Source organism: Passer montanus, unplaced genomic scaffold (assembly GCF_014805655.1).
Source record: "Passer montanus isolate IOZ18808 unplaced genomic scaffold, ASM1480565v1 scaffold169, whole genome shotgun sequence".
NCBI lineage: Eukaryota > Metazoa > Chordata > Aves > Passeriformes > Passeridae > Passer > Passer montanus.
In genome coordinates, this window is record NW_024364159.1 from 89,345 (window position 1) to 113,619 (window position 24,275).

A 24,275-nucleotide genomic window follows, 5' to 3' on the forward strand; every position below is an offset into this window, starting at 1 on the left:
TTTTTTCTCTGATTTTATAGCCTTGCTGGTGTCTGTCACATTCTGAATGCAAAAATTTCCACTGTATAAATAAATGAACAGAAGAAAGTATATGTAGGTGATTTGGATCAGAGAAAGAAGAAAAACACTGATAAAAAGCGAACCAGGAAAAAATGGCATGTATCTTGTAAAGTCACATCTAGAAAGGCAAGTGACCTTGTATAATCAGCCATCTCATGCAGTGAGGTGCACTGGATATCACTTTCAAGGTCATTTATAATTGATTTTCTTTGAGATTTCGATTTAAGCTTTCCTGAAAATGTTTATCCTGCTAGGTTTTGAATTACAACTTTGAAATTATGAAGGAGGATTTTACTTTTTGCTGCCCAACACGCATCAGACTCATCCCAGAGTTCTTTGTAGTTTTGATGGTTCCAGGTCTTTGCACATGTAGAGGCAAACCCTGTGGCCTTTCCTAATTAGAGGTATTGCTCATCTTCCTTGGTGGATTCCAAACCTTAATGCTACAACATGAGCAAGATGGACTGAACACGTTCTCAGCTCTGACAATAATTATTGCCAGGGTATCTGCAAAATGCTGACCTCAGGCTCAGTTTCACAAAACTACCTCTCACTTCCTCTCTGCTGAAGATCAGAAGTTTGAGAAACTCTTGTGTAAAAAAGGAAAAGGTGGAGAATGCATCACATTATTTTCTATTTCAATCACAAAGATCTTTCCTGTCTTCTGTGACAGTCAGAAAATGACGTTACAAATTAGGCAGGAAAAAAAGCAGCACCACAAACTCCATTTCCAACACGTTTTGAAAAACACCCAGTGCAAAAGCAGAACTGAAGCTGTCAATGCAAATCTGCAGTTGGATGAGTAAGTACCTGAGGTTCTCCCCTCGTCAGTATTTTCAGATGGCTGGTGACCCTCTTGGATTTCTTGCTAATGGAGTGAATATTCAGTCGGGAAAACTTTTCTTTAAGGGTTTCATCATCATCATTCTTCCTATACTTCAGCACTGCAGACAGAGAATTTCATTACATCAATAGTCTCTATTCGCAGGACTTTTCACCAGGACAGACACACAAATATGAAACCATTTGAGAGCAGACACTTTGATGTCATTTGGGATAATCTCATGTGAAAATGCTCAAGAGGAGGAAAACCTCATTATCAACAGTAACCTTGACAAAAGTGAAGTTAGGGCTTCAACCTGGCAAATCTAAAAATTATTGCTATTACTGCATCTTAATTATTATTAGTGTTTACAACTGCATTACAGACACTATAACATTAATTGCTTCCATGTTTTCATACTGAAGTTACCAGTCAGGTAACATAGTCCACTGAGGACAAGGGACATTAAGGCTTTGTTACCCTCTTGAAGCTCAATGTATTACACAACTTGGGTGGCACCAGCTAAAATTTATATAGTGAAATATCTGAGCTGAAATATGTCTTCTTTCTACAAAGAAAGAACTTTATGTGTTCTTTTCTTACCTAAATCTTTCCTCCTTTTAAGTTCATTGATGTTCACATTAATGTTTTTCATAGCAAAAAGGGCATCTTGTAGTGGCTTGTGGTCAGGGTGAGAAGCAGGAGTTGAGTTCAAGAGCTCACGGAGTAACAAGGGATATTTCATCAGCCGTTGCACTGGTTTGATCAATAGGGATCCCAGGTCCATTAGATTTGGCTTTCCTCTGTAATTTACACCAAAATAATTGTCACAAAATTAGAAATTCCTTGAACTGCAATTACCACTCAAGTAAAAAAATAAGATACATCTGTGAGGGAACAGGGGTGTTGTAAACGAAACCCTGCTGTCGCCCCCTCTATGAGAAATATACCCCAGGTCTCTGAATTTTCTGTTTTCAGAACTTAGCAGACATTAGCTCTGAAACCTTCCCACTCAGTCTAAAGGTGCATGTGCTATAACTCACACATCACAACACCCAGGAAGGGAGATGTAGGTGGAAGAACAAATAACAGGAAGTTTGAGAAATGCGTGTGAGAGCAGGGCTGTTACATCCTGCTCTGGGCCCTCAGGCTTAAAACTGCAACATCTCCGTGCTGTGAGTAACTGGGATTCCTGTTCACAGTGCATCCCTTCTCACAACACCCCTGACTTGGCAGTGACCCTTAAGCTTTTTGGCCTTTCACTTGTGGTTTTTTGCTGGCTGCCAGTCAGTTGTTTCTAATGATGCCTCGGCTTCCAAAGGGTACCAGATCTGGCCTGGGAAATGTTGAACACACAGGATATTCACACAGGCTTGATCCAGCTTGCTGGAAGGCTCCCTTACATAAAGGCAAAGCAGGCAAGTGGCCAGGGTGGCAGAAGGATGAGAGCAGGACAGTCCCAGCTTCCAGCATGGGCAGAGGGGTGCTCTGTGGCTCTAGGCTCAATCCCCACTGGATGGGCAGGGGCAGCAGAGCAGCATCCCTGGGCATTCAAGTGGCTGAGGCCATGAAGAACCCTCTGAGCTCTTGGGCCAGCTCAGAGCTCAGTCACACTCCAGCCCTGCTGCAGACAAAAGCCTTTGCTTGCACTCTCCAGGCTGGAATGGGAGAGGCTGTGCAGTTTGTGGGCTGCTAGAACAGCCACAAAGGAAACGGGGAAGGACTGAACCACAGGTGCCTACATTACCTTCCATGTGGTGGGTAGAAACAGGGGGTGTCCCCTGAATGGGTAACACGCGGTGGCCAAGACCAGGGCCAGCCATGCTGAGGTTCCAGCAGCAGGACAGGCATGTCCATGGCCTCCCCTCATGACAGCACAATCCTCAGCAAAGCAGGCACAGCTCCAGCACCAGCTACCTGCCACCTCCCCACTGGCACTACAGGTGAGCTCCTGGTGACAGTGTGGAAGGCAATAAAGCAGAGCAAGTTTTCCATTTGCCTGCCCAAAAAGGCTCTTCTGGCGCAGAAAAGGTTTTCTGACATTAACTATGCAAGAGTTAAGGGTAGACAAAGAAGGATTTCTGCATATGGAAAGATGAAATAACACAATGTAGAAGGAAAGTACAAAAAATAGGGAACAGCCACATGGTTTTGCAGGCTGACATCTATTGTTTTGTGTAACAGAAAGCGTAAAAGAAAAAAAACCCCTTCATTCCTACTTTTATATGTGTAAAAAGTACAAGAGCCAATCCTTACTTGCTGACTATTTAACTAACAATTTGAATGCCTTTGAGAAGAGACATCTGCATATTTAAACCATCTCTCTCAAACAGCCATTATCTGTAAAAAAGTTCTGCGTGAAAAAAAAATTAACAGTAGATGCCTTTTAAGGCTTCCTCATGTCCTGAAACATTCTCATCATTTCAATCCCCCTCATTTCCCCTGTATCTTACATTAAATAGAGAACTGTTTTTCCTTCTTTCAGCTTCTGGCAGCAATAATGAAAAAAAATCTTAAATTGTTATTGTTTTCTCTGAAAAGCCCTATGAATGCAAATCTATAAAAGCTGCCTCATGAATGGAAAAATCTTCAAGTGTCTTCTCTTTATGTAGCTGCACTTTGGACAGCTGCCCAAGTGATAAACAGCCCTCTGTTTGGTATCTGCATGACACAGTCTTGCAATATGGTGCGAGAGATAGCAGGTTTGTTATAAGATAATGACTCCCTGGGGCACTAAATGTTGCAAAGTTTGACTCATCTAATTCTCCCCAGCAAGATTAGCTGAGATAGCCACTCTGAGTCCCATTTGCAGGGCACCCTGTTAGGACCCAGCAGCTGCTGGGCAGGACACGGCCTTGCCACACCACTCAAGCAGGAGAGTAATGCCTTGTGACATCTTTTATGCAGAAAATTAAGTTGATAATTCATTTGTGATGCTACTTCAGCCTTCCCCCCACATTATTTTGAATTTAGCACATACTCTAAGTCACATGTAACTGTACTAATCTCACAGCAATTACCATAGTGCTGCAGTAAATGCAGCTGGCAAATGCAGTACTGGCAAACTGAGCTCCACGGCACAGCCCCACTCCTGCCTCCCAACAAAACTAGTACAGACACATTCCCACTTGTTTAAAAAGCCCGTGGTGGTGAGCTACACAAAGGCAGGCGAGGCAGGATTTAGTTTCATTTGCTCTCACTGCAAGCTTGGTCCAGTGGCAAACACGACAGCCGGCATGGTACCACTGGGCTGAGGCTGGTGTGATGTGCAGCTGCCAGTTCTGAGATGGTGAGCAGGAACCAGGCTGCAGCAGGACTCAGAATCTTGGGCTTCATGGTCTGCTATGCATGCCTTTATTTTAGTACAAGACATGTAGGGCAAATAATTCACTGTGCCATAAGTCTCTCAAGCAAACCCAGGGAATTCAGTGAGGCTGCACAGTTGTTAAGCCAAGCAGAATTTAACCTATTGAGCTGCCAGCAAAGGGCAGCACTGTCTGGTATTTATGTAATTGTTTTCTTGATCATGCTTGAATGAAAAGCAGCCTGGGAGCAGCAACAATCACAGACCATTTGGGGGGAGTTATGCTGTATTTTCCAGTTCAAGAGTAATCAGATTTTTGGGTGCAGTCCTGTCCAAGGGCTGTTGCAACTCTGATTTGCAGGTGATGGGACTTCTTGAGTGCCCTGCCTGTGAGGTAGCCAAGGCCAGGGAGGGTCCCACAGCTAAACCTGCTCATTGCACTCTGGACAGCTTTGTAAGAGTCCTTTTAAACTCAGAAAGTGAGCTGTCTCCTACACTCCACTGGAAATTGTTTGAAGGAGAAAACCAGGGATTCATATCTATTAGGGTTGCACAAGGCAGAACAGCCAGTCTTGTGTGATTCCGGTATGAGTTGCTGCCTCACATGATCATATTGTGACCCTCTGGATATTTTGTATCTCTTGGAGCCCCACTCCCTGTGGGATGGGAGTACACAGGAATATCCCTTATCAAAACAAACTGCAGAGAAACTATTTCCTATCACAGACAAAAGCTCAAAACCCCCAAAAGTAGAGTTTCAACATGCAAGTCTTTCAAAGTGTATTTTATGAAGATCATCATTTTGACATGCAATTGACTGACTGATTAACAAATTCTCTGACTTGACTTGAGGTCTGTTCCTCTCCTGCCAGTATAGACCACACTTGCTTCTCTTTTCTCCTAACATTTTGTCTGGGGTTGTAATCTTTCTCTTCAGTTCAGACAACCCCTCCTCTGACCTCTCACTGCAGGTAACTACAGGCAGTGCTGCATTTCAATGAGCCCAACAGGCTGGATGTCCAGAAACTGCAGCTGTGATAAATTCTCTTTTACAGCTTTTCAAAGAGGTCACATTTGGCACAGAAGTCCCTTAACCACAACTCATCAGTGGCTGGGGGACTTTTCTGGCTAAGTTGCAATGAACTTGTTCTTCCAGCCACTGTTGGGGGAGGATCCTAAGGTGGGCTTCTCACATAGGGCTGCTGAAGGGGTTGTCAGCTTAGAAATAGCTTTACCTGCAGGCCTGCCTGAATTGTAGCAGGAAATTGGATTTCAAAGACTGACACTATGCTGTTGACACACTCAGAGCATTCTGCATATGTCCTGGAAAATTCTCCAGGGCATACTGACACAAAAGGCTTGTGTTCTTACACATACTAAAGATAAATCAAAGACACTTTAAAGATTATTTTACATGAAAAAAAAAAAAAAAAGCATAGTACTTACTCTTCTTCATATCTTTTTCTGCAAAAGAGAAGAAAACAAAACATGCATTAGCTTCCTCCTAAAAGGATTTATACAGACCAGGAGATTCTCAGATACACTTCAGTGACACAGGGTAGCCATAACTGCCAAGCTAGCTTAGGTTTATGGCTGCTACGTGTCAGCAGAACTGCACAAAGCAGCCAGGGGGTACTGGTGAATCTGACCCTGTAACTTTTTGAATGGACAGCCCCAAATGAGAAAGGATTGTCAGAAACCTGGCTTTGCCTGTGTGAGCCTTGTCCTCACACTGTTAGAGAAGGAAGTTTGGATCACTCTGCTAACAAATACAAAAAGTAAAAGTAACCATCATTCTTACACTTCACATTCATCTGACTGCTCTCTTTAAACAGAAATGTATTTTTAAAAGAAAAAGAATACATTTTAGCATTTTAGGGTGTAGAGTCAATGAAACTGTGAAGTTTTTTGTAGACCACACACCAACTGAAACCTCTCACGAGTAGGATGGTGTTGATACATATACCAAGAGCATCAGGGAGTTAAAATTGTAGTTTGCAAACTCGTGCATAGAATGTTTTCTTATGGTATGAATACACTCAAATGAAAGAGACCCAAATGTGTCCATCTCTGCATCAGGCTTTCCTGACATCACATCCTCAGCCAGTCTTTTCTGACTGCCTGCACTCTTATCTCCTGGCCCACCAGTGCCTAGCTGAGCATCTGGAAGCTGCTGCTTTCATTGCCTCTGCACTGTCAGCATTTTGTGTGCTTGTGACGTCCCTCTGCCCCTGTAACAGTTGACCAAGCTACTTCAGGCTGAAAGCTGAGCAGGTAGTTGCCAGCATCCTTTCATTTTTACCAGCTGCATTTCTTTGGCTAGGCTAGCAAACAACATCCCCAGTTTGCATAATCACTGCTGAAACACGGGACTCTACAGAAATTGGATTTGCACATGTCTCCAATGCAGACACCTACATTTTGGGATGCATTTTTTCCTCTTCAGTCAAAAGGAACAGGAATCTCAACATAGCTAATTAAATCTGATTTGTCTGTACAGATGTGCAGAGTGCCACTCTCAAATTGCTCCTGATATAGAACTTGTTTTTCACATGTCAGATATTACTCGGTGGAGGAACAGAAGCCCCTACTAATGTCAGCTCATTTAAAATTTTTTAAAGTGGAACAATATTCTTTCCAAGGGAAAAGAAAAATATTTAACAAGTAAACATTTTTCAAAGATAGTCAGCACCAGCCTCCACATTTGTTATGTCTCACAATGGAAAACAGCCAGTAACTTATTTGGTAACAATCCTGCATAGTTTTCTTCCTAGGGCAAATATTCTCCACTGGGTAGAAACAGTTTTAGATGACCACAGTTCTGAATCTCATCATGCACTTTCAGATCTTAATAGTTGAATTGACTGCAATCTTTAGGCACTGGGAAAAATCACAACATAATATACACACACCAGTGCTTTTATCGTTGGTTCCTGTTTAAAGGCTAATCAGGAAAGAATAAGGCAAAACAAGGCTTCATTGTAAGGCAGTCCTTGTCACTTCCTTTTAGCAAAGGCTACAGTGGCTCAGCACAAAATATCCTTTCTCTTCACAAAGCCCAGCTGTGGTTTTGGAGCAGGAGCACCTCTTGCTGGCTCTGGAATACAAGTAGCAACATCCACCCTAGAATGTACATGGACATAATATTTTATCTTTATTTCCTTCCATGTCACCTTGTCTTAACAGCATGGATAAATGAAGGACAATTGTGGCTTCTCTTGATTAGTCAGGAAAGTTTATTGTAGGCATCAGCTCCAAAACACCTACTTAGGGAATATACCTGGCCATCCATTATCCTGAAGGCCTGAGTTTATATGAAAATTTATTTCTTTCAACTTCCAGGGTGGCTAAAACTTGAGAACCCCACAAATATACTTTGTTATATATTGAAGAGCCAAAAATGTTGCACAAGATAAGCTTCATTTTCAACATAACCTGTCTTCAAAGCAAACATTTCTCTTTTAATGTTATTAATATTTTCCTTCAGCTCTCTTTCCAGATTTCACTTGGACATACTTCCCATCTCCTAAGTCTTAACAGGTCTCTGCAGACCAATCACAAAATAGGGTGTGGCTGAAATATCAGTTGCTGATGTACACTCCTTTATTTGTGATAACTTTACATCTCTCCTGCAATGTGCAGCATGGGCCATTCCTGGAGCTGGAGCCAGACCTCTGGTCCAAATCTGTGGCATGACCCCTCCTGAGAGCTCTGTGTGATGCTTTTGGGAAGGTGAGGGGCAAGGGGATTTATGGGTGGGAAGAGAAGCGCTCTCCATGGAGTGGATGAGCTGGTCCCTGCCCCTAGCTGCAGGAGAAAACTGTGCTGGAAGATAGATGGATCCATTATTTGGCAATGTCCCCAGTTCTCTACACATCCCCCTCCAAGGGGCTGGCACTGGAACCAATGGCACAAAGCACTTCCCTCTCTCTAGTGGGAACTGGCAGCCTGCTCCACCACTGTTTCCTCTCAGATATCCCCCTCATGAGGAGTTGGGAACTGCACAGCAGCTCCAGATCCTGGGGCCTTGTAGCAGCAGCCCAGAACTGCCAGTGCACTTGAGCAGCTCCATAACAGCCTGTTCCAATTCAAGCAGCAGACTAGCTGAAGACAGGGGGCAGCAAGTTTCCTGGGAGCTGGAAAAAATGTTCCTAATAGCCCATGATATGATGCAGCATTTTTTTCTTTTTTCTTTTTTCTTTTTTTTTTTGCCAGTGTGGGGCACTGAAACTAAGGAAAGAGCAACCTTTCTTGTGCTATTTTTGGCCATCTTAGAGAGAAAAAAATCTAATCATGGCCCCTGGCTTGTCATCTTTTCATGAAAGCAGCATAAGCCAGAGCTCCCAGCAAGCCTTATAAAACTCCGGATTTACAGGGGACCTTTCATCTACATCCATTTAAAATGTTCCCTGCCAGGCAACTGACTATGGACGGAAATCATCATTTGAAAAGATCTTACTTTAAGGACTGTACACAGTCTCTTAAATGCTGCTTCAGTTCTTCATCCTTTTCATAGTATTCCAGCATGGTGTGTGCATCATCATGGTGATAGCAATAGATTTTATATGTGTCTTCTAGTGGGCCTTTAATCTGCAAGAACACTTCCCCTGTTAAGGAGAAAAACAAAGCATGTCAAGTCAGACAACAGCATCTCAGAAGGAGTTTTATTATTCCACCACATTAGCCGTGAGCTAAAAAGGCTGGCTTCCACTTTACTTCCCTTAGAAATGATCTTGCGTGTTTATGTGCATTATTTATTACATGTATTTCTCAGCTGCTCATCTTTGTCATAGCCAGGCACCATTATATCAGTGTTAATGCACAAAAATTCCCTCAGGGGAAAAGCATGAAATCTCTATACCTCACACCCCTTCAAACACAACCTCCTAATTCACTGCCCCAGCTTAATGCCCCTTCATTGGAAAACACACAGGAGAGCTTAACTAATAAAGGGAGACCATTTTTGTATCGTGGGCTGGCAGGAGGGATGAATGTAAGCCTGTTAGTTTTCCTTTTGACTTTTTATCATGAATATGAACTTAAATGGGTAATAACAGGAATAATGACTCTATCTTCCATTAGCCATTTCAATTTTATCTGTTTTGCAAAACCTTGAAATGGCAATTGTTATGACCTAGAATAGAGAATTTTCTCCACATGGCAGAAGAAAAACCTCCAACCCTCCCCTAATTAAATAAAACCACCATGGATTACAGCCATTTTTCTATAATATCTAGGTGTATATACGGCTGAAGAGGGAGAACCATGGATTACAGCCAGTTTTCTATAATATCTAGGTGTATATACAGCTGAAGAGGGAGAACCATGGATTACAGCCAGTTTTCTATAATATCTAGGTGTATATACGGCTGAAGAGGGAGAACACCTCCATTTCCAGTCCTCCACGCCACCATTTTCCCATAAAGAACAGTTGGGAATTTTAGAGGCACTAAAGTAGTCCTACGCTCATTTCCCATTTACTTCTGGAGCCTAATTCTCTCAGCCTAAAACTCCTGTGTCTCTTTCTGTGTATGTAAGAAATTTGAGCAGGGAGAGCATGCTTCATCTCTTCTGCTGAGGTATTAGTTCAGTTCTTACACACTTATGCAGCATCCTTGGAAATACATACAATAAACAACAGCAATGCTGAAAACTCCTGTCGGGCATTTACTGAAAATTATATCTATGTGGCAACCAGTCCAAATAGATGTTTATAAACATTCCTGTGGAGTTACAGCAATGCTTATTAAAGTTAAAAGCTGAGCACTGCATTAATTGGGAGCTCTCTATTCATTCACAGAGCAAGCACTGAGCTGTCAGGCATCCTGCATGTTTCATCCTGACCGGAGTGTGCTGTTCCATAATACATTGCATTGAACTGCTCCATCTTAAAGTGAAAAATGATTCAGTTACCACAGTAACACAGCCCGGGGTTTTATCCCCTAGCAGTGAAGGTTAACTGAGCTGTCTAATGCATGTTGGTTTCAGGGTGCAAATAAGGGAAAAAACAATGAGGAGCTAAGACCACCACAGTACATTTTAGTTACTGTAAGGGCACAGTCAAAAAAGCACCAGCATCCTATAGTTAAATGCTCTTTAGCTGTCTTCTCTGCCTTGTGCTTACTGCTAATGCTGATGGCTAACAATGCACATTACATCCTGGCTTTCCCATGAACTCTATACAAGTCTTTATTAGCCAGCAACCTAAGGGGAAACCTTAACAAGCCTTAACCCTGATCCTGCATGCTTGGCACCCGATTCTAGAGATCATGAGCTCTCACAATTTTCACTAACATTAAGCAGAGCTCCAAGTGCTTAGCATGATCTGTATTATGCTAAGCCCTCAAGTGAGGTCATGCTTTCAGTAGGAAAAATGCAATGTAGCCTCACAGCTCATTTCAGTGTATACTACAGGCTGAAAATTAGCTTCTCCAGAAGGAAAAATCTGGGCAAGTTCTGTTCACTGAAGTACTGTGCCACAGTGACAGATACTGCCATTGATGCTCAATGATGAGAAAAATCATGTGCTGATTTCATGAGCAGGGCCTTTTAACAGCAGATGGATTTCTCAAACCTAAAGCCCATCTTGGTTCTGAGCTGTATGGGCCAAATCAGATGAATTTTGGGCATATCACTGTGGGAGCTTGCTTTATGAATCAAAATCACATTGTATTTGGCACAGCTTTAAAAATATTCTTAGAGATGCAAAGCTCCTTGATGCCTTTTCTGGAGTTGGTCATCAGTCTCAAAGAGAAATTCCTAGGAGGAAGACTTGAGCAACAAAGCAGTTTCTCCCTGTTGCTCTCAGTGGTGCTTCCAGTACACACAGCAGTAGGAGAGGGCGGAAGGAGTCTAAGAGCTAAAGCTAAGTCTTCATATTCCTCCATATACAGAGGAATATGAAGAATATGTACCCAGAACAGAGAGAAGAAAAAAAAATCACAGAAGAACTACAAAAGTTATTTAACCTATTTTAGCTCAGATTAGGAGATGCGTTTTGAAACCAATCACTCATTAGTCCTTATTTCCCATGCCTTGGCTGTGGGGTGGAGCAGTCACAGTGATACAAACTGGATCCCTTTCAGGATGATAATTACCAGAAGACACACTCCAAGGGCACATCCTATGAAGTCCAACTATAAGGGCTGTCAATCAACAACATGACATGGCCCTTATGTTGCCCTCAACATAAGGGGCATGTGAATCCACAGGCACAGGCTACAAGCTGAAGTAAGGCCTCTTAAAATGTACAGTGTGGATGCCATCTCCTTAGCAGAAACTCTCACTCTGCAAGTCTGCTCCTATTGGACATTACCAGTTGTCAATGCGGACATAGAATAAAATGTGGAGAACACAGACTAAAATAAGACATGACTATGAACAACCACATTGTTTTTCTTTCAAAACAGTGAATTATTAGTTCTTTTGAACCTCACCATGACTGGGTTGCCTTCCAAAGCAAGATACTTCAATACAAGATTTTAAAATACATTAAACATGACAGAATATGATGAGTGTGCTTTTTCTATAGACTGGATTCAACAACTTTTACACTGAAGATCCTGAAAACAAAATTATTACTTTGATGTACTTTCAGAGGACAATAAACCTACCAACTTACTGTTTATAATGATGCAATTATTCTCCCTATTTTTGTCTTAGCCTTCGGAAGAATGTCTCACACCTTACTTGACAACCTTTTTCCTGTCATAAGTTAGCCAACTCTGTGATCAATGATCCCATGCATTTTCATGGTTCTTTGTATCATTCTGGAGAAATACACCCTAATAGGTGGATGAAATTGTTTGTCTTTACTTTTGAATGTGGCAGGGAACTAATAGAATGATTCTCTTGGCTGTGAGAAAGGCACTTCCTGCTAGAATAGAACATTGCTTATTAAGAGTGTGACTCATCATGATGCACTTTTACTGAAATACTGCCAAACAACACAGACGCATCAAACTACGTTAAGCTGTTGCCTTGGCAAACCAGATTGAGACATGCTAGAATTAATACTTTTCCCAAGCCACTTATGCTTTAATATCCTGTTTCTTAGTAAAGTGGCAACCAATATGTTTTACCCAATTATTTGAGAAAAGAGGGGGACTTTTTATAAGGTGTTACCTGTAGTATGTGGTCAGGTTAGGAATTAAAAAACTTCTCTTGACCTCTGAATCACAGCTGGAAATTTTTTAAACTGAACTGTTTAATTTTTTTAATTAAACTGACTTCGCACTGAAGCAAATTCAGAATTCCCACCTGACCCCTTAAGGTAGCTCACCCTAAGGTGCCTCTGCACTGACAAAGCAGTCATGGGAGAGCTGATGTGTGCTGGTAACTTCTTAAATCTCTCCAGCTGTGCCAGAATATCACTTGAATCACAGCCTTAATGTTCATGAACTGACCTGCAGAACTTGTGACTGCTGTGATATATCCACCTGCTTGCTGAAAATACCCGTGATCCCTACAGACATTCCCACACAGAATCCCACAAACTTCAGATTCATTGCATCTTTCTCTACTGTCTGTGTCCCTTAAAGCACATTTAACCACCTCTTACAGGAACTGTATCACCAGTAGGTACATGTTTCAAGTGTGGGTTGGGGTTTGACATGCTTGTTATTCCACACATTTTTAATGCTTTTCCTGAATGGTACAACTCTGAGTAAGCAAAATAAGAGTTTGAGTAAGCATAAGTGGATTTAGGTAGGCAATATAAAACTAGATGAAACAGATCTTAGCAGTAAGTTGTATAACTCATTGCAACAGGTTTTACTTGAAAACCCATTTTCTTCTTCCTTCCTTCCTTCCCCTCAGCATCCAGATGGATGGGAGAAAAAATCATCATAATCATACAAATACAGTACAGCAAGTGGACAGGTTTCACATGTCATTTTTCCTGTGTCATTTTGGACAGCTTCTAGCATGCCAGCCTCTGCGAGGGGTACGAGCTAAGTCTGATGAGAGCAGAGGACAGGAGAGTGTTATGTTTATTCTTTCACATAGCTTTGTAGAACTCAAGAGGACAGTAAACATACCGATTATTTGCATGGGTGGTTCCACATCTGTTGTGGCTTCTTCCAACAATGACAGCAGTTTGGCTGATAGCTGATGGACCAATTCAATGTTGCTAAACAAGCCATCCACGTCAAAGCGAGCAATCTAATGGAATACAAATATTAAGCAGCTACTGGCAAAGGATAAAGAAGGACGTTGTGCACTACACAGCTTCTCTTGCTATGCCCTGAGTGTTCAACACTCCAGGAAGCACCACTTCTGCAAAACCTCATATAAACATCCTCCTTGTGACTTCAAGGACACATACACAATTTTCACATTAGTGTAATATGGTTGACGCAGTGGACAAATTGTATGTTATCAAGTGTTTTTAACCTTATTTGAACTATCCCTAATCTGAAACTGTTTACCTAGGAAGGAAATAAATATTATCATCTGAATAAAGAAAAGATCCTTAGCTGGCTTTGAAATGTTTGTTTACTTTCCCACTGGGGAAAACAATAGTTGACACTGGGTTTGATTCCCTGATTACCACTCATTATCAGAGGCCACTACATAAACTGGGAGCTTGGCACTTTGGTGCCAGCTACCAGGTATACAAAGACTTCTAGATAGCTGGTGCCATTTTAAGTTAGTTGTCCTATAAATCCAAAGTCAAGATCATATAACTTCCCCTAAAATAAACACCTTTCTAATTCAGAATGTTAATGCAACCTAAAGAACTTCTTACAGAGCCTGGGCATACAACATGGATTTCACTGAATTGTATCCATTTCCACCAACAGAAAATTTGGTTCTGTGTCCCTACTCATTTTGGAGGAAGTAAAGGATTTCCAGGACACGTACTTGTCATTGCTCAGAAGGACAATAGTTACAATTCGGGGATCATGGGAGATAACCAGTGCTCTTACTGAGAACAAAGACAAGACCAATATCATCACCCATAGATACTCTCTGAACCTACCTCTCCATTTGGAAGAGAACTGCTGATTTACATAGCAGCTTACCAGATGCCAGGAAGATCAAATTGCATGCTATTGTAACAAAATCAGAAATACGCTTTCAGTACTGATGCAGTTAATTTCTTTATAAGCATTATAGGGGCTAAAACATGTTCTATCCATTTGGAAATATGAAACAGATTCATTGCCTAGACCAATTTTCTAAACACATTATAAACTTTCAATATGGTAGTTTATTGGAAAACTAGCATTAAAAACATATAACATTCCTGAAAGCCTGTCAAAAATGCAGAGGTTATTAGATTAAGACAGTTATAATCTCTAAATTACTTTTCCTGTGTATATCTAGCACAGGACTTCTGACTTCCTCTCCAGCATGTCTACTTAGTATTTGGAACTACGTCATGCATGAGCACTTCCACACTTCAGCACAGTGACAAAGGACAAACCAAAAAGAATGCTTTCAGCTGGGTGAAAAAGAGCGATGGAATACGGCACATTTTTCAAAAATCTCAGCCAGTTCAACCAGGGAATACTCTTGCTCAGTGCTGGCCAGGCTGGGGAGGAAGTCAAGTGGAGACTACTTCTAAGTGGATGAACAAGTGAGGGAGGAAGAAGAAGTCAAGAACTCCTTAAAGTTATGTCAGCAGATGCCAGCTCTTCTGAAAATGGGTTGGAGCAAATTCTGACAGAGTTTTAAAGAAGCAAAAATGTCCTGCAGGAGTTTTAGCAGCACAGGTTAAGAGGCACTGCCAATGTCATCTAAAGACACTTTGGCATCTGCACCTGTATTTTGTCACCAGTTTAATACAAAACCCTACATAAAGATTACATGGGTTAAGGTCTGTTTAAAATTATTTTTATTCTATTTCTGCAGCAGATATCATTTGTGCAGCCTCTGTGGATGCTATGTTTCAGGCCTCACAAACATAAATCTTTCTCTGGACAATCTCCTCTATTTCCAGCACCATTTTTCTACAAATTGAAATACTGTTGAGGAAAAGGTGCTCTTTGAAGTCTCAGCTGAAAAAGAAAATAGGTATCATTGGCCTAATAAGGTCTTTTCCATGAAAGGTAGTTTATGAGCCTTCTTTCTTAAATGTACCTCTTTTGTGTGGAACACAAATATCTCAAGTTCTCACTGGCCTGTCAAGCATGGTATTTATCCACTACAGCTATCTGAAAGGATGGATAAAGTTATCTTAATAACTGAATTTAACCTTCTTGCAGAAGTACATGCCATTCCAGTCTCTACTATGGAAAAAACCTTCATTTTGAGGTACCAGTAAACATCTGCCATGGCACTTAACAAGGGTTATAACTACAGAGCAGAATGGAGAGCTGGAAGCTGCTGCTGCAGCCCATAGGCAGGGATATAACATCCAAGCTGGCCTCTGGACAAGTACCTCGACACAGGCTTTACGCAAGTGCAGCACAAGTGGTCAGGAGCATATCTGACCTTCCACGCTCCTCACCAGAGCCCTGACACATCACATCCCGGAGCGCTGGCTCCAGACCCGCTCCCAGCACCACGTCACTCTCACGCTGACACTTGTGCTTGCATGGAGGTTGTCTGCAAGCAGAACGTGGCTGAGCTGAGATCTTGGCATCACTGCCTCATCCTCCACTCCCGGCACTCACCTGCATGTTTCTCAGGGGCTGAATCACTTCCTTGATGCAGAGATCCAGGTCACTGATATAGTCTTTCTCCGTCTGCAAGAGTTCTGCGATGATTTTCATCCTCCTGGCCATCATGCGTCTGCTGACTTCTTCTTCATCTTCTTCATTCTCCTGCAGCGGGGTGGCAGGGGTTGAGGACACCGCCTGCGGAGCCATTTTTTCTGGAAAAAAAAGGAAGAGATTGTGAGGAGCGTCATAATTCCACATGCTCACCCAGCTTGCCCTGCATGACCATGGGTGGTGGACAAATGGCCATGGCAAGCAGGAAAAGAAGCACAAGAAATGGCAAACCCAAATCAGACTGAGTATCATCCCATCTCCTTCTTCTAAAAGTGGACAGGGGTATGCCAAAGCAAGTCATCCATTTGGCATTAAGGGGATAACCCATCACCAGCTCCCCTGGTTTCGTTGTTTGGTATCGGGCAGAAATTTTCTGTGGAGAACGGGAGAGTCCAATTCTTGCCACACTGAAATTCAAGGATAGCTGATGCCCTTCTACTCCTTTGGAAACAGCCGTGGTCTGACATCTATTATGATTTGAAGGATGGAAAAAAATGTGCTCCCGTTTACCATAAAAAAGCTTCACAATAATAACCTTTGTTCTGTACAATGTAACGTTGAGTCTATTCATGGGAAATTGAGGACTGCAAGTACTGGATGACAAACATTCAAGTGAAGACAATGTTACTAACAATGATGGTGAATCCTCCAGTTCTGTTTAAAAATAATTTTTTGAAAGAGACCAAGGAATTCAAGGAGAATATGAGAAAACCTTTAATGATCAATAACAACTGTTTCTTTGAACAGCAGAGATCATAGAGATTAGGACATTCTTCACTGGTTTTCAGTATTTAACACCTAGGATGTCTGATTTGTTTCAAATGCAGGAAAATGCAAGTGACTCTTCTACAGATGGGTAATTTATGTACATTACAGGGCCTGTACACAACCTATTTATCTTTAATGATGGTCTCTTCACTTGCTGGTCTGTAAGCTAGCCTGCAGAGATCTATGTCAGCTGTAGAAAGGACACTGACAATCCATATTTTTCATTAAGAAACACACACAAAAAACCCAAAAACAAAAACCCGAAAAAGACCCAAGTTGAAGATTTCAGAGGCTATTCTGGTGTTTTTCTGCTAGCCACAAGATGGTGCAGAGTACCAGCAAAGATGGACATATCATTAGCATGCTCAAGTCTGCATCACTCAGGCTGAGCTTTGACAGCCCCGGCTTTTATTGCTCAGCAGCAAAGGATGGGAATCTCTGCTGACGGTCAGACTGCTACACCTTCAAGTCAGCTTCTTGTACAGACTGTACTGAAGGAGGTAATAAAAAGCGGTATCAGGTGCTTTGCTCACTGAGGATATTGCAGTCATTTGAATTGATTGTTAAGGGTAAGGTCATGAGCACTCCAGTGAGCATTGAACAGCACAACTCACCCACACGACACCAGCCAAGGGGGTAGAGGACAGCCCACAGCTGGACTTGTGGGAGCCAAGCAGCATTCAGGACAGAGGGATTTGGGCCATCTCCCAACAAGAGGTGTAAAATACAGTAAATCAAATATATAATCTTCGCCCATACCTTCCACACTTATGCTGACCACTGATACTCAGAAAGGACAGGTTTTTTATTAATGACTCTCCCACCAGGTTTTCAAGTGAGACTGATGTGACTACAGATAGTTTTAAATGGCTGCTTTTGGGACAGCACATCTGTCTCTACACCATTAGTTTTAAACAGTGAGGACCAAGAACCTAAACAGACCGGGGTGGGGGAATAGAAGGCAGATGAGATGGGAAGCTGTTTTCTCAAACTTCTTTGTATTTAGATACACTTTTCAGCTTGCAGTTTTTAGCCTTGAAGTTTGTGTATAACGCAGGCATGAACATTTTGTCCTCAAGTTTGTACAGAGACAATGAAATGGAAACATGAAGAGAATGTCTCCCCTCTGCAAGGTCTTCGCTATCAAAAGAATTTTATACTTAACCTTGCCCTGGTGAGTTTTTGCTAGTGTGAGTGCATGAACTGCACAAGAGTTTGCACTGCTGCAGAGCTCATCCACCAAAGGTGCTGTGTGTTGAATATTACAGACTCTGCCCTTTAGTGAGGAGGAGAGCAAAAGTGGTACCAGTATCACTTCACAACTCCCTCGGAGAAATTTACTGCTAGGGTTGCAGAACAGGACCACCTTGCCTGCTGCTGACATGCTAAACCAGCAGGTACTTTTTTTTCTAAAAACTTACAGTATGTAACCACATTTATAAATTCACAAGGAACCATATGAGCAATCCATTTCTATTTCACTTTTGCACTAAAATAACGATTTTTCTTGAGATTGGGTGTGAAACTGTTTGCATGCATGTAACTATGTGTTAGAGTTCAGGGCAGCTCCTGAGAAAGCACAGAGACGAAGATCTCAGAAGCGTAGTTTTGTCTCAGACAGAGATGTTATAATATCAGATGGAATTTTAAGGTAAACACAAGATGTTGTATAAAAAAACTTTCTAATCTTTTATACGGGTGGCAGGGGAGGCCATTATATGAGCAAAATAAAACCACTCTATTTCACTTCAGGCTTGAAGTCACAATCCCTCGAGAGGCTGTTTTTTCAGTTTGTGTCATTAGATAGCCCTGATCAAATTTGATTCTTGAATTATGTCAGGGTTCATCTATTATCATTATTGCATGATAGATAATAATGCCAGGAAAGCAAAATTATTCTCAACAGGAAGAAGTAATCACGAGAAATATCAGTTAGATGCTGTTTCCTTATAGAAAACATGTTTTTTAATAAATGTTTCCTTTAGTTAAATGTAATATAATTTTCTATTTTCATTCAATATGTTCACTTTTTCATTTCAGGCATATCTGTCTCTATACAATGCAACAGCAAGGTCTTGAAGTGATGATTACAGCCAAAGCATATGATTTCATGTTCAGCTGATTGCTTTTGACCAGTTTGAGAACATTAGTAGTTTGCTGAAATCCTTGTGGAGTAAGTGCAAGTTTAATGATTGCACAAACAGTGAATTAATATCTGGAATATAATCAGACTCATTTCTACCTGGTAATGTGTACCAGCCCTGGAACAGTTGAAGAGAGGATTAGCAGAAAAAGACATAGCTGAGGATTAACTTCTACACTAAGAATTTGACTCATTTGTCCTCAGAGATACCAGGTACAGAAAAATGAAAAAATAGTCTGTTGAATAGATTATTAAACCATTGCATCTTAAGCCCAGTTTACAAAAAAAAATAACTGGTACTTTTAGTGGACATAAGAATAAAAACTAGAAGGCAATGTTTGTAATTAATGCTTTTGTAGTGTCAGCTATCTGCAGGAGTTGCCTTTCTGGAGGACATTCCTTTGGAGATGACTTAGGTTTTTCAACTGTGTATTGAAGTACACGGCTCTAGTTGCACGACACAAGAGGTTCATTATGTGATGACAAGGACAAAGAAACCACATGTCTTACAAAAGCAGTTTCTTGCGAGTGTGAAGTCTAAAGATGTCCCCCAGATGGAGACATCCCACAATGTGGTTGAGAGCATGGAGGAACAGAGCTTGCAATGTGCAAATGCAGCAGCTCTCTTCTAGGCCCAGGGCAGGTACTGGGGAACTGCTCCAATCTGCTTAAAGCGAGGAGAGGCAGCTTTGCCTCAATCCACAACTGCAGAAAGGAACCAGGCTCTAAACATACCTGAAAGCGAGATTAATACACAAACGAGGTTAAATGTTGGGATCCAGAGCGATAATGTGACTTTATTTTCCATAAAAAAGGAAAGAAGGAGAGAAAAATCAGAAGAGTGGGAGAATGCCAGAATAATTACAAGAAGCACAGGAAAGGGGTTACCACCACCAGGGGTCCAGCGCTGGCTTGCAGGGTGCGGCGGGGGAGATCCGCGGGGGTGCAGCGGGTCTTTCTCCGATGAAGCCTCTCCGAGAGCAGCCCAGTGAGCCAGCGAGGGAGCAGGGCCGGAGCAGCAGCAGGACCAGAGCGGGATGGGGAGCATGGGCAGCCTCATTGGAGCAGCCAGGACAGCGAAGGACAGCACAGACAGCAAAGATTCCAGCACTGTGCAGATTTTTGCAGCGCAGCCCCCAGTGACAGCTTAGGCGTTTGCTTTTAGAGGGTTTTGAGAGCAGCAGCTGTCACATCCACTTCATGAAGTTCATTGGCCGGCTCCCTGGTGTATCAAAAAGTTTGCTGCTTGCTCGCTTAATGTATCAAAAGTTTGCTGCTCACTGCTCTGTTGTATCAAAAGTCTGCTGCTCGCTTAATGTATCTACTAAAAGCTCTATGATTAACTTTCAACAGGACGCCTCATTTTCTAAAATAAAGCAGCTTCCAGAGTTTTTGTTAAAGGTAACTTAATACTTTAATTTTCAACCCTTAATCTTTGAAGAGGTAATGGAGAAACATTCCTTACATTTTACTCCTTCACCACAGAGACCCTCAGCAAGTGACCAGAGGAGCAGCCATAGCAGGCCTGCAAGATCTCTGTGCATGAATCTCCCTGGTTTGCATGCCTAGAGAGTGAGCAGCTCCAAAAGGTCTGTTCTAGCCATCCTTCCTCCCAGGTAAGGTGCTCTGATTGGATATTACGTTTGCCCTTGGTGTGGGGACCCAGATTTCTCCCCATCCAGTGCTTCCCCAGATTTCTCCCCATCCAGTGCTTCCCATGCGGAACCAAAGGAACTAGCACAGAATACAGGAGCAAGTACAGTGATGCTGGTGCATGGAGTGAGTTACAGACCTTTTTGTTACCTAGGCAGCATTTGAAAGATGCCAAAGGAATGCGAGTTCTGCACTCTCACTGTGCAAATACAAGGATTTTGCCTGGCACAAGGGACTGGTGAAGGCATAAGTTATCAAGGTATAACAAACAAATTACAGAGTTACTGTGTTTTCACATGTTAAACATGAGTTTTGTATCACCCTGGATAAATTACTCCTCTGTGAAAGCAGGTCCCCAGATAGCCTTTACCCCCAGATAACCTAGCAATTACACAAGGGAACATACACCAACTTTTATCAGCTGGATTTGGGAATGAAATGCAGGCAGCCGAATCCAGACTGCTGCCGTGGCAGCTTTCCTCTCCCTCCTCATGCTGTCGCTCTGGCTCCGTTCTCTACATGCCTGCATCCACTGCAGGAGCAGTGGAAGGGTGCAGGGCACTGAGACACTGGGATCCATGGAAGTGAGAGAGCCTGAAACAGGACAAGCAGTGGGGAAAGATGGAATGTGACTCTACGTGCAGAGGAAGTGCATCCCATTAGATAACACACCAGAGATGTACTCCAGATGCCCCTCCCTTTGTGAGGGACCACATGGGGTGTCCTTACAGCTCCCACCAGAATTCTTACAGTGCAGCAGGACGGTGCAAACATGGTGCAAATTAGGCCACTGAAGACCAAGTTGGGCATTGAAATAGAAAAATATTGGGAGGGGCTTGAGGAAAACCTTTTTTTAATTTTACTGAGAGGCTCACGACAGCAGCATTGTTCAGGAGCAGGTTTGCTGTGCACAGGCTGTGAGTAACACATGCAAAAAGCCCTTTTTCTGAACCCAGGCAGAAAACACCGCAGGGCCAGAATGACCTTGCACCCGTATTCCTGGGCAACAGGTTTGCTTATAAAATCTGCATCAGAGACTTCCGTGCAATTAGGTCATTCAATCTTTGATCATTTTTCTGTTCCATAAGGTACAGAGAATATTTACATTCAACGTGCAGGTTCTTTCTTCAATTCCTTGACAGCAGACCGCTCTAATTATGTGTGTGCTGACAGGACTACAGAGAGCTCCCATGTGACCGTGGTGGAAGGGAAGAAAGCTTATCATCAGGTGACAGAAGAATGCCCTTATTGTTAGCTCCAATACTTACAAATAAACCTTCCCAGGGTGTCATATACCGGTATAAATACAGCACCCCTGTGGCACTGAGCTAATATGTTAATAGAGCAGGAACTGAGGGAGGGCTGTACCTGAACCACTTCCTCCAGCACACAAGCACCTCAAGATTTGGCATGGATTAGCTGTATGAACTGTGGCCCACGATGCACAGTATCCCAATTAATAAAATGTTTGCTAATATGCTCACAGGAGGATCTATAACCCTCCTTGTGTCCCAGTCTTCCCTTTGGCTGCAGCTCCCAGTTCTACTGTGGTAGCTCCTGAGACTCCTCAGCCCCACGGCAGGGTTTGGTTGTGCAAAGTGCTGTGCAAACACTGCAGCACAAAATGGATTCTGCTCTGAAAAGATGAGCTCGCTTCCCAGCCTGACAGACACTGCAATAAGTTCAAGGAATAACTCCAGCTTTATTGCAGCAGAACTTAACAGAATTAGATCCCCCGAGCCTAAATTTACATGGGAGAAAATAGAAGTATTTGTTAGATCGTGACTTCACATCCCAGGGCACAGGGGGGAGAATTTTCATCGAGCCATCTCCTGCACGTCAGGAAATAACCTGAAATTTTACTCCTTACTGTTCTTCAGCAAGCCAACTGCTCCACGGATCAATACATTCTGCAGTGAAATAAGATATTATCTGCATTGTAGTCCATAGAAAGTTAGCACAAAGCAAATAAGGAACTGGGGAGTGGCACAGAGGATCTTTACACCTGGTGGGAGGTGCAAGAAGCTGACATCATGGGCAGCCCATGCAAGAAGGAGTGGTGTTCTCTGCAAGCAGGGAGGAGGATGGGATGGAGAAAGGTGCCCTGCTTGAGGTGGAGCAAAGGTGGATGAGTTGCCTAGGGCTGGGCTTTTGTACACCAAGGGATAATAGCTTTCCAAGAATTTGTATAATTTTTCTGGTTTCTGCATCATTAGTTAGTCTCATAACTCCATTAGACAGAGAAAACACACAGCATTCAGGGTTCAGACATGAGCTCTGAGGCAGTGTGTTGTGGTAGCTGTGTGATTTGAATCACTATCTAATACAGATATGTCCCTGATGCATTTCAAACTGAAGTGTGTGCAAATCATTTACCAGGGCAGTTGACCCGTTCACAGCCAAAGTTGTAAGGGAGTTAATATGTCATAATTTGTAACACTGTGTGCTTTTTTGAGGCATTAATTGTTTCACTGAACACTGCAAACGTGATCTCTGATTCCTTCAGGAAACTCACTGCTTTCTATAGCTCATTTTTCACAGTAAGCACAAGTTTGGCATACAATTATTAACAAAAAGCAGCAACCTGCCCAAAACCTAACAGATAGTGAACTACGCTTCAAATGCCTTTCCATGGTGTGCCCTTTTTAGTTAATAGCCTCTATCCCCATGACACACTGTATGCTAATCTGCCCTGATCTTGCAAATATTTATGTGCCAATAAGTGCATCAAGCAAACCCCTTTTATTGAAATACACAGGTACTCACTGCAAGTTTTGGGTTAATTCAAAGACTGATCCCAACATTGATACAATACATAAATATTAATATAGTTTCTTTCAAAGCTTCTACTGATGGATTTTCGCTGCAGAAAAGATAACTCATACCAGCTAACCAGCTACAGATAATACATTTGAAAAGAGAGATGCTAAATATCACTTTTTGTTTTGAAACTTCTTCATTCCTCTTGAAAGAACACACCCGCCGAATTTTCTAGTGAATGTAGAGCAGAGCAATGCACAGAAATGTCACAGGAGCTCTGCCTTAGCTCTTATAATGATCCTTGATATTATTTCTGCATCTCCACCACAGATGCTAGTGAATCTATCTTCCTCAACCCCACTCTTCACTCTTCAGAAAAGTAGTGTCCACTTGATGGAAGAAATATATATGGCCTGATCAAGGTATTCCTGGACTCTTCCAAGTATGCAAGTGTAATCTGAGTTCAAATGACTGCATGGTTTTATTGTGAACCTGGCATTTGATGGCAATCACCTTATTTTCCCCTATCTAAAATGGGGCTGGCAGGCATTTGGTTATCTCACAGGATGAGCTGAAGTAGGACACGAATGCTGGCCAAGATCTTTGAGAATATAATGGTTACTTTGCATTTTATTTCCTTTTTAAAAAGAGTAAAGTCAGGAAATGTTGCATGGCCATTCACACCAGATAAGCTATTGAATAGATGCATCTACTAAGTCATTAACCATGAAAATGCTTTCTTGTGTCTTAAAGAGTCCTTAATTTTAAAGTGAAAAACACTTGCAGAAGTTTTCACCTTTGGCAATGCCATTGTGCACTGCTGTTTGTAGACTGACAGAACAAACCACCTCGATTACCCTGGAGGTCTAGAGTGAGAAAGGAGAAAGCTCTTTCTCACTTTTCATAGAAAACACTGGTCTACTGTTTAAAACAAAACTTAAAAGAAATCCAAGAGCAGAAATTGAATTCTTAGGAGTTTTTATGCCTGACTGCTTGCTCTCCTGGGCTTTTTGTTTTGTTTTCTTCACAGGCTTTTATTTGGGG

At 42.2% G+C, this 24,275-nt stretch overlaps 1 protein-coding gene across 1 annotated transcript in view; it reads right to left on the reverse strand.

Moving 5' to 3' along the window:
- The window catches only part of ARHGEF38 (Rho guanine nucleotide exchange factor 38), a 37,504-nt gene that overhangs the window by 10,171 nt on the left and 3,058 nt on the right, over positions 1-24,275 (reverse strand). Inside the window, exons 2-7 of the mRNA XM_039703794.1 lie at positions 15,809-16,008; positions 13,226-13,349; positions 8,647-8,794; positions 5,634-5,651; positions 1,487-1,686; positions 871-1,004 (exon numbers count right to left, since the gene is read on the reverse strand). Coding sequence (XP_039559728.1) covers positions 871-1,004; positions 1,487-1,686; positions 5,634-5,651; positions 8,647-8,794; positions 13,226-13,349; positions 15,809-16,008 — 824 coding nt within the window. The remainder of the gene's footprint in view (positions 1-870; positions 1,005-1,486; positions 1,687-5,633; positions 5,652-8,646; positions 8,795-13,225; positions 13,350-15,808; positions 16,009-24,275) is intronic.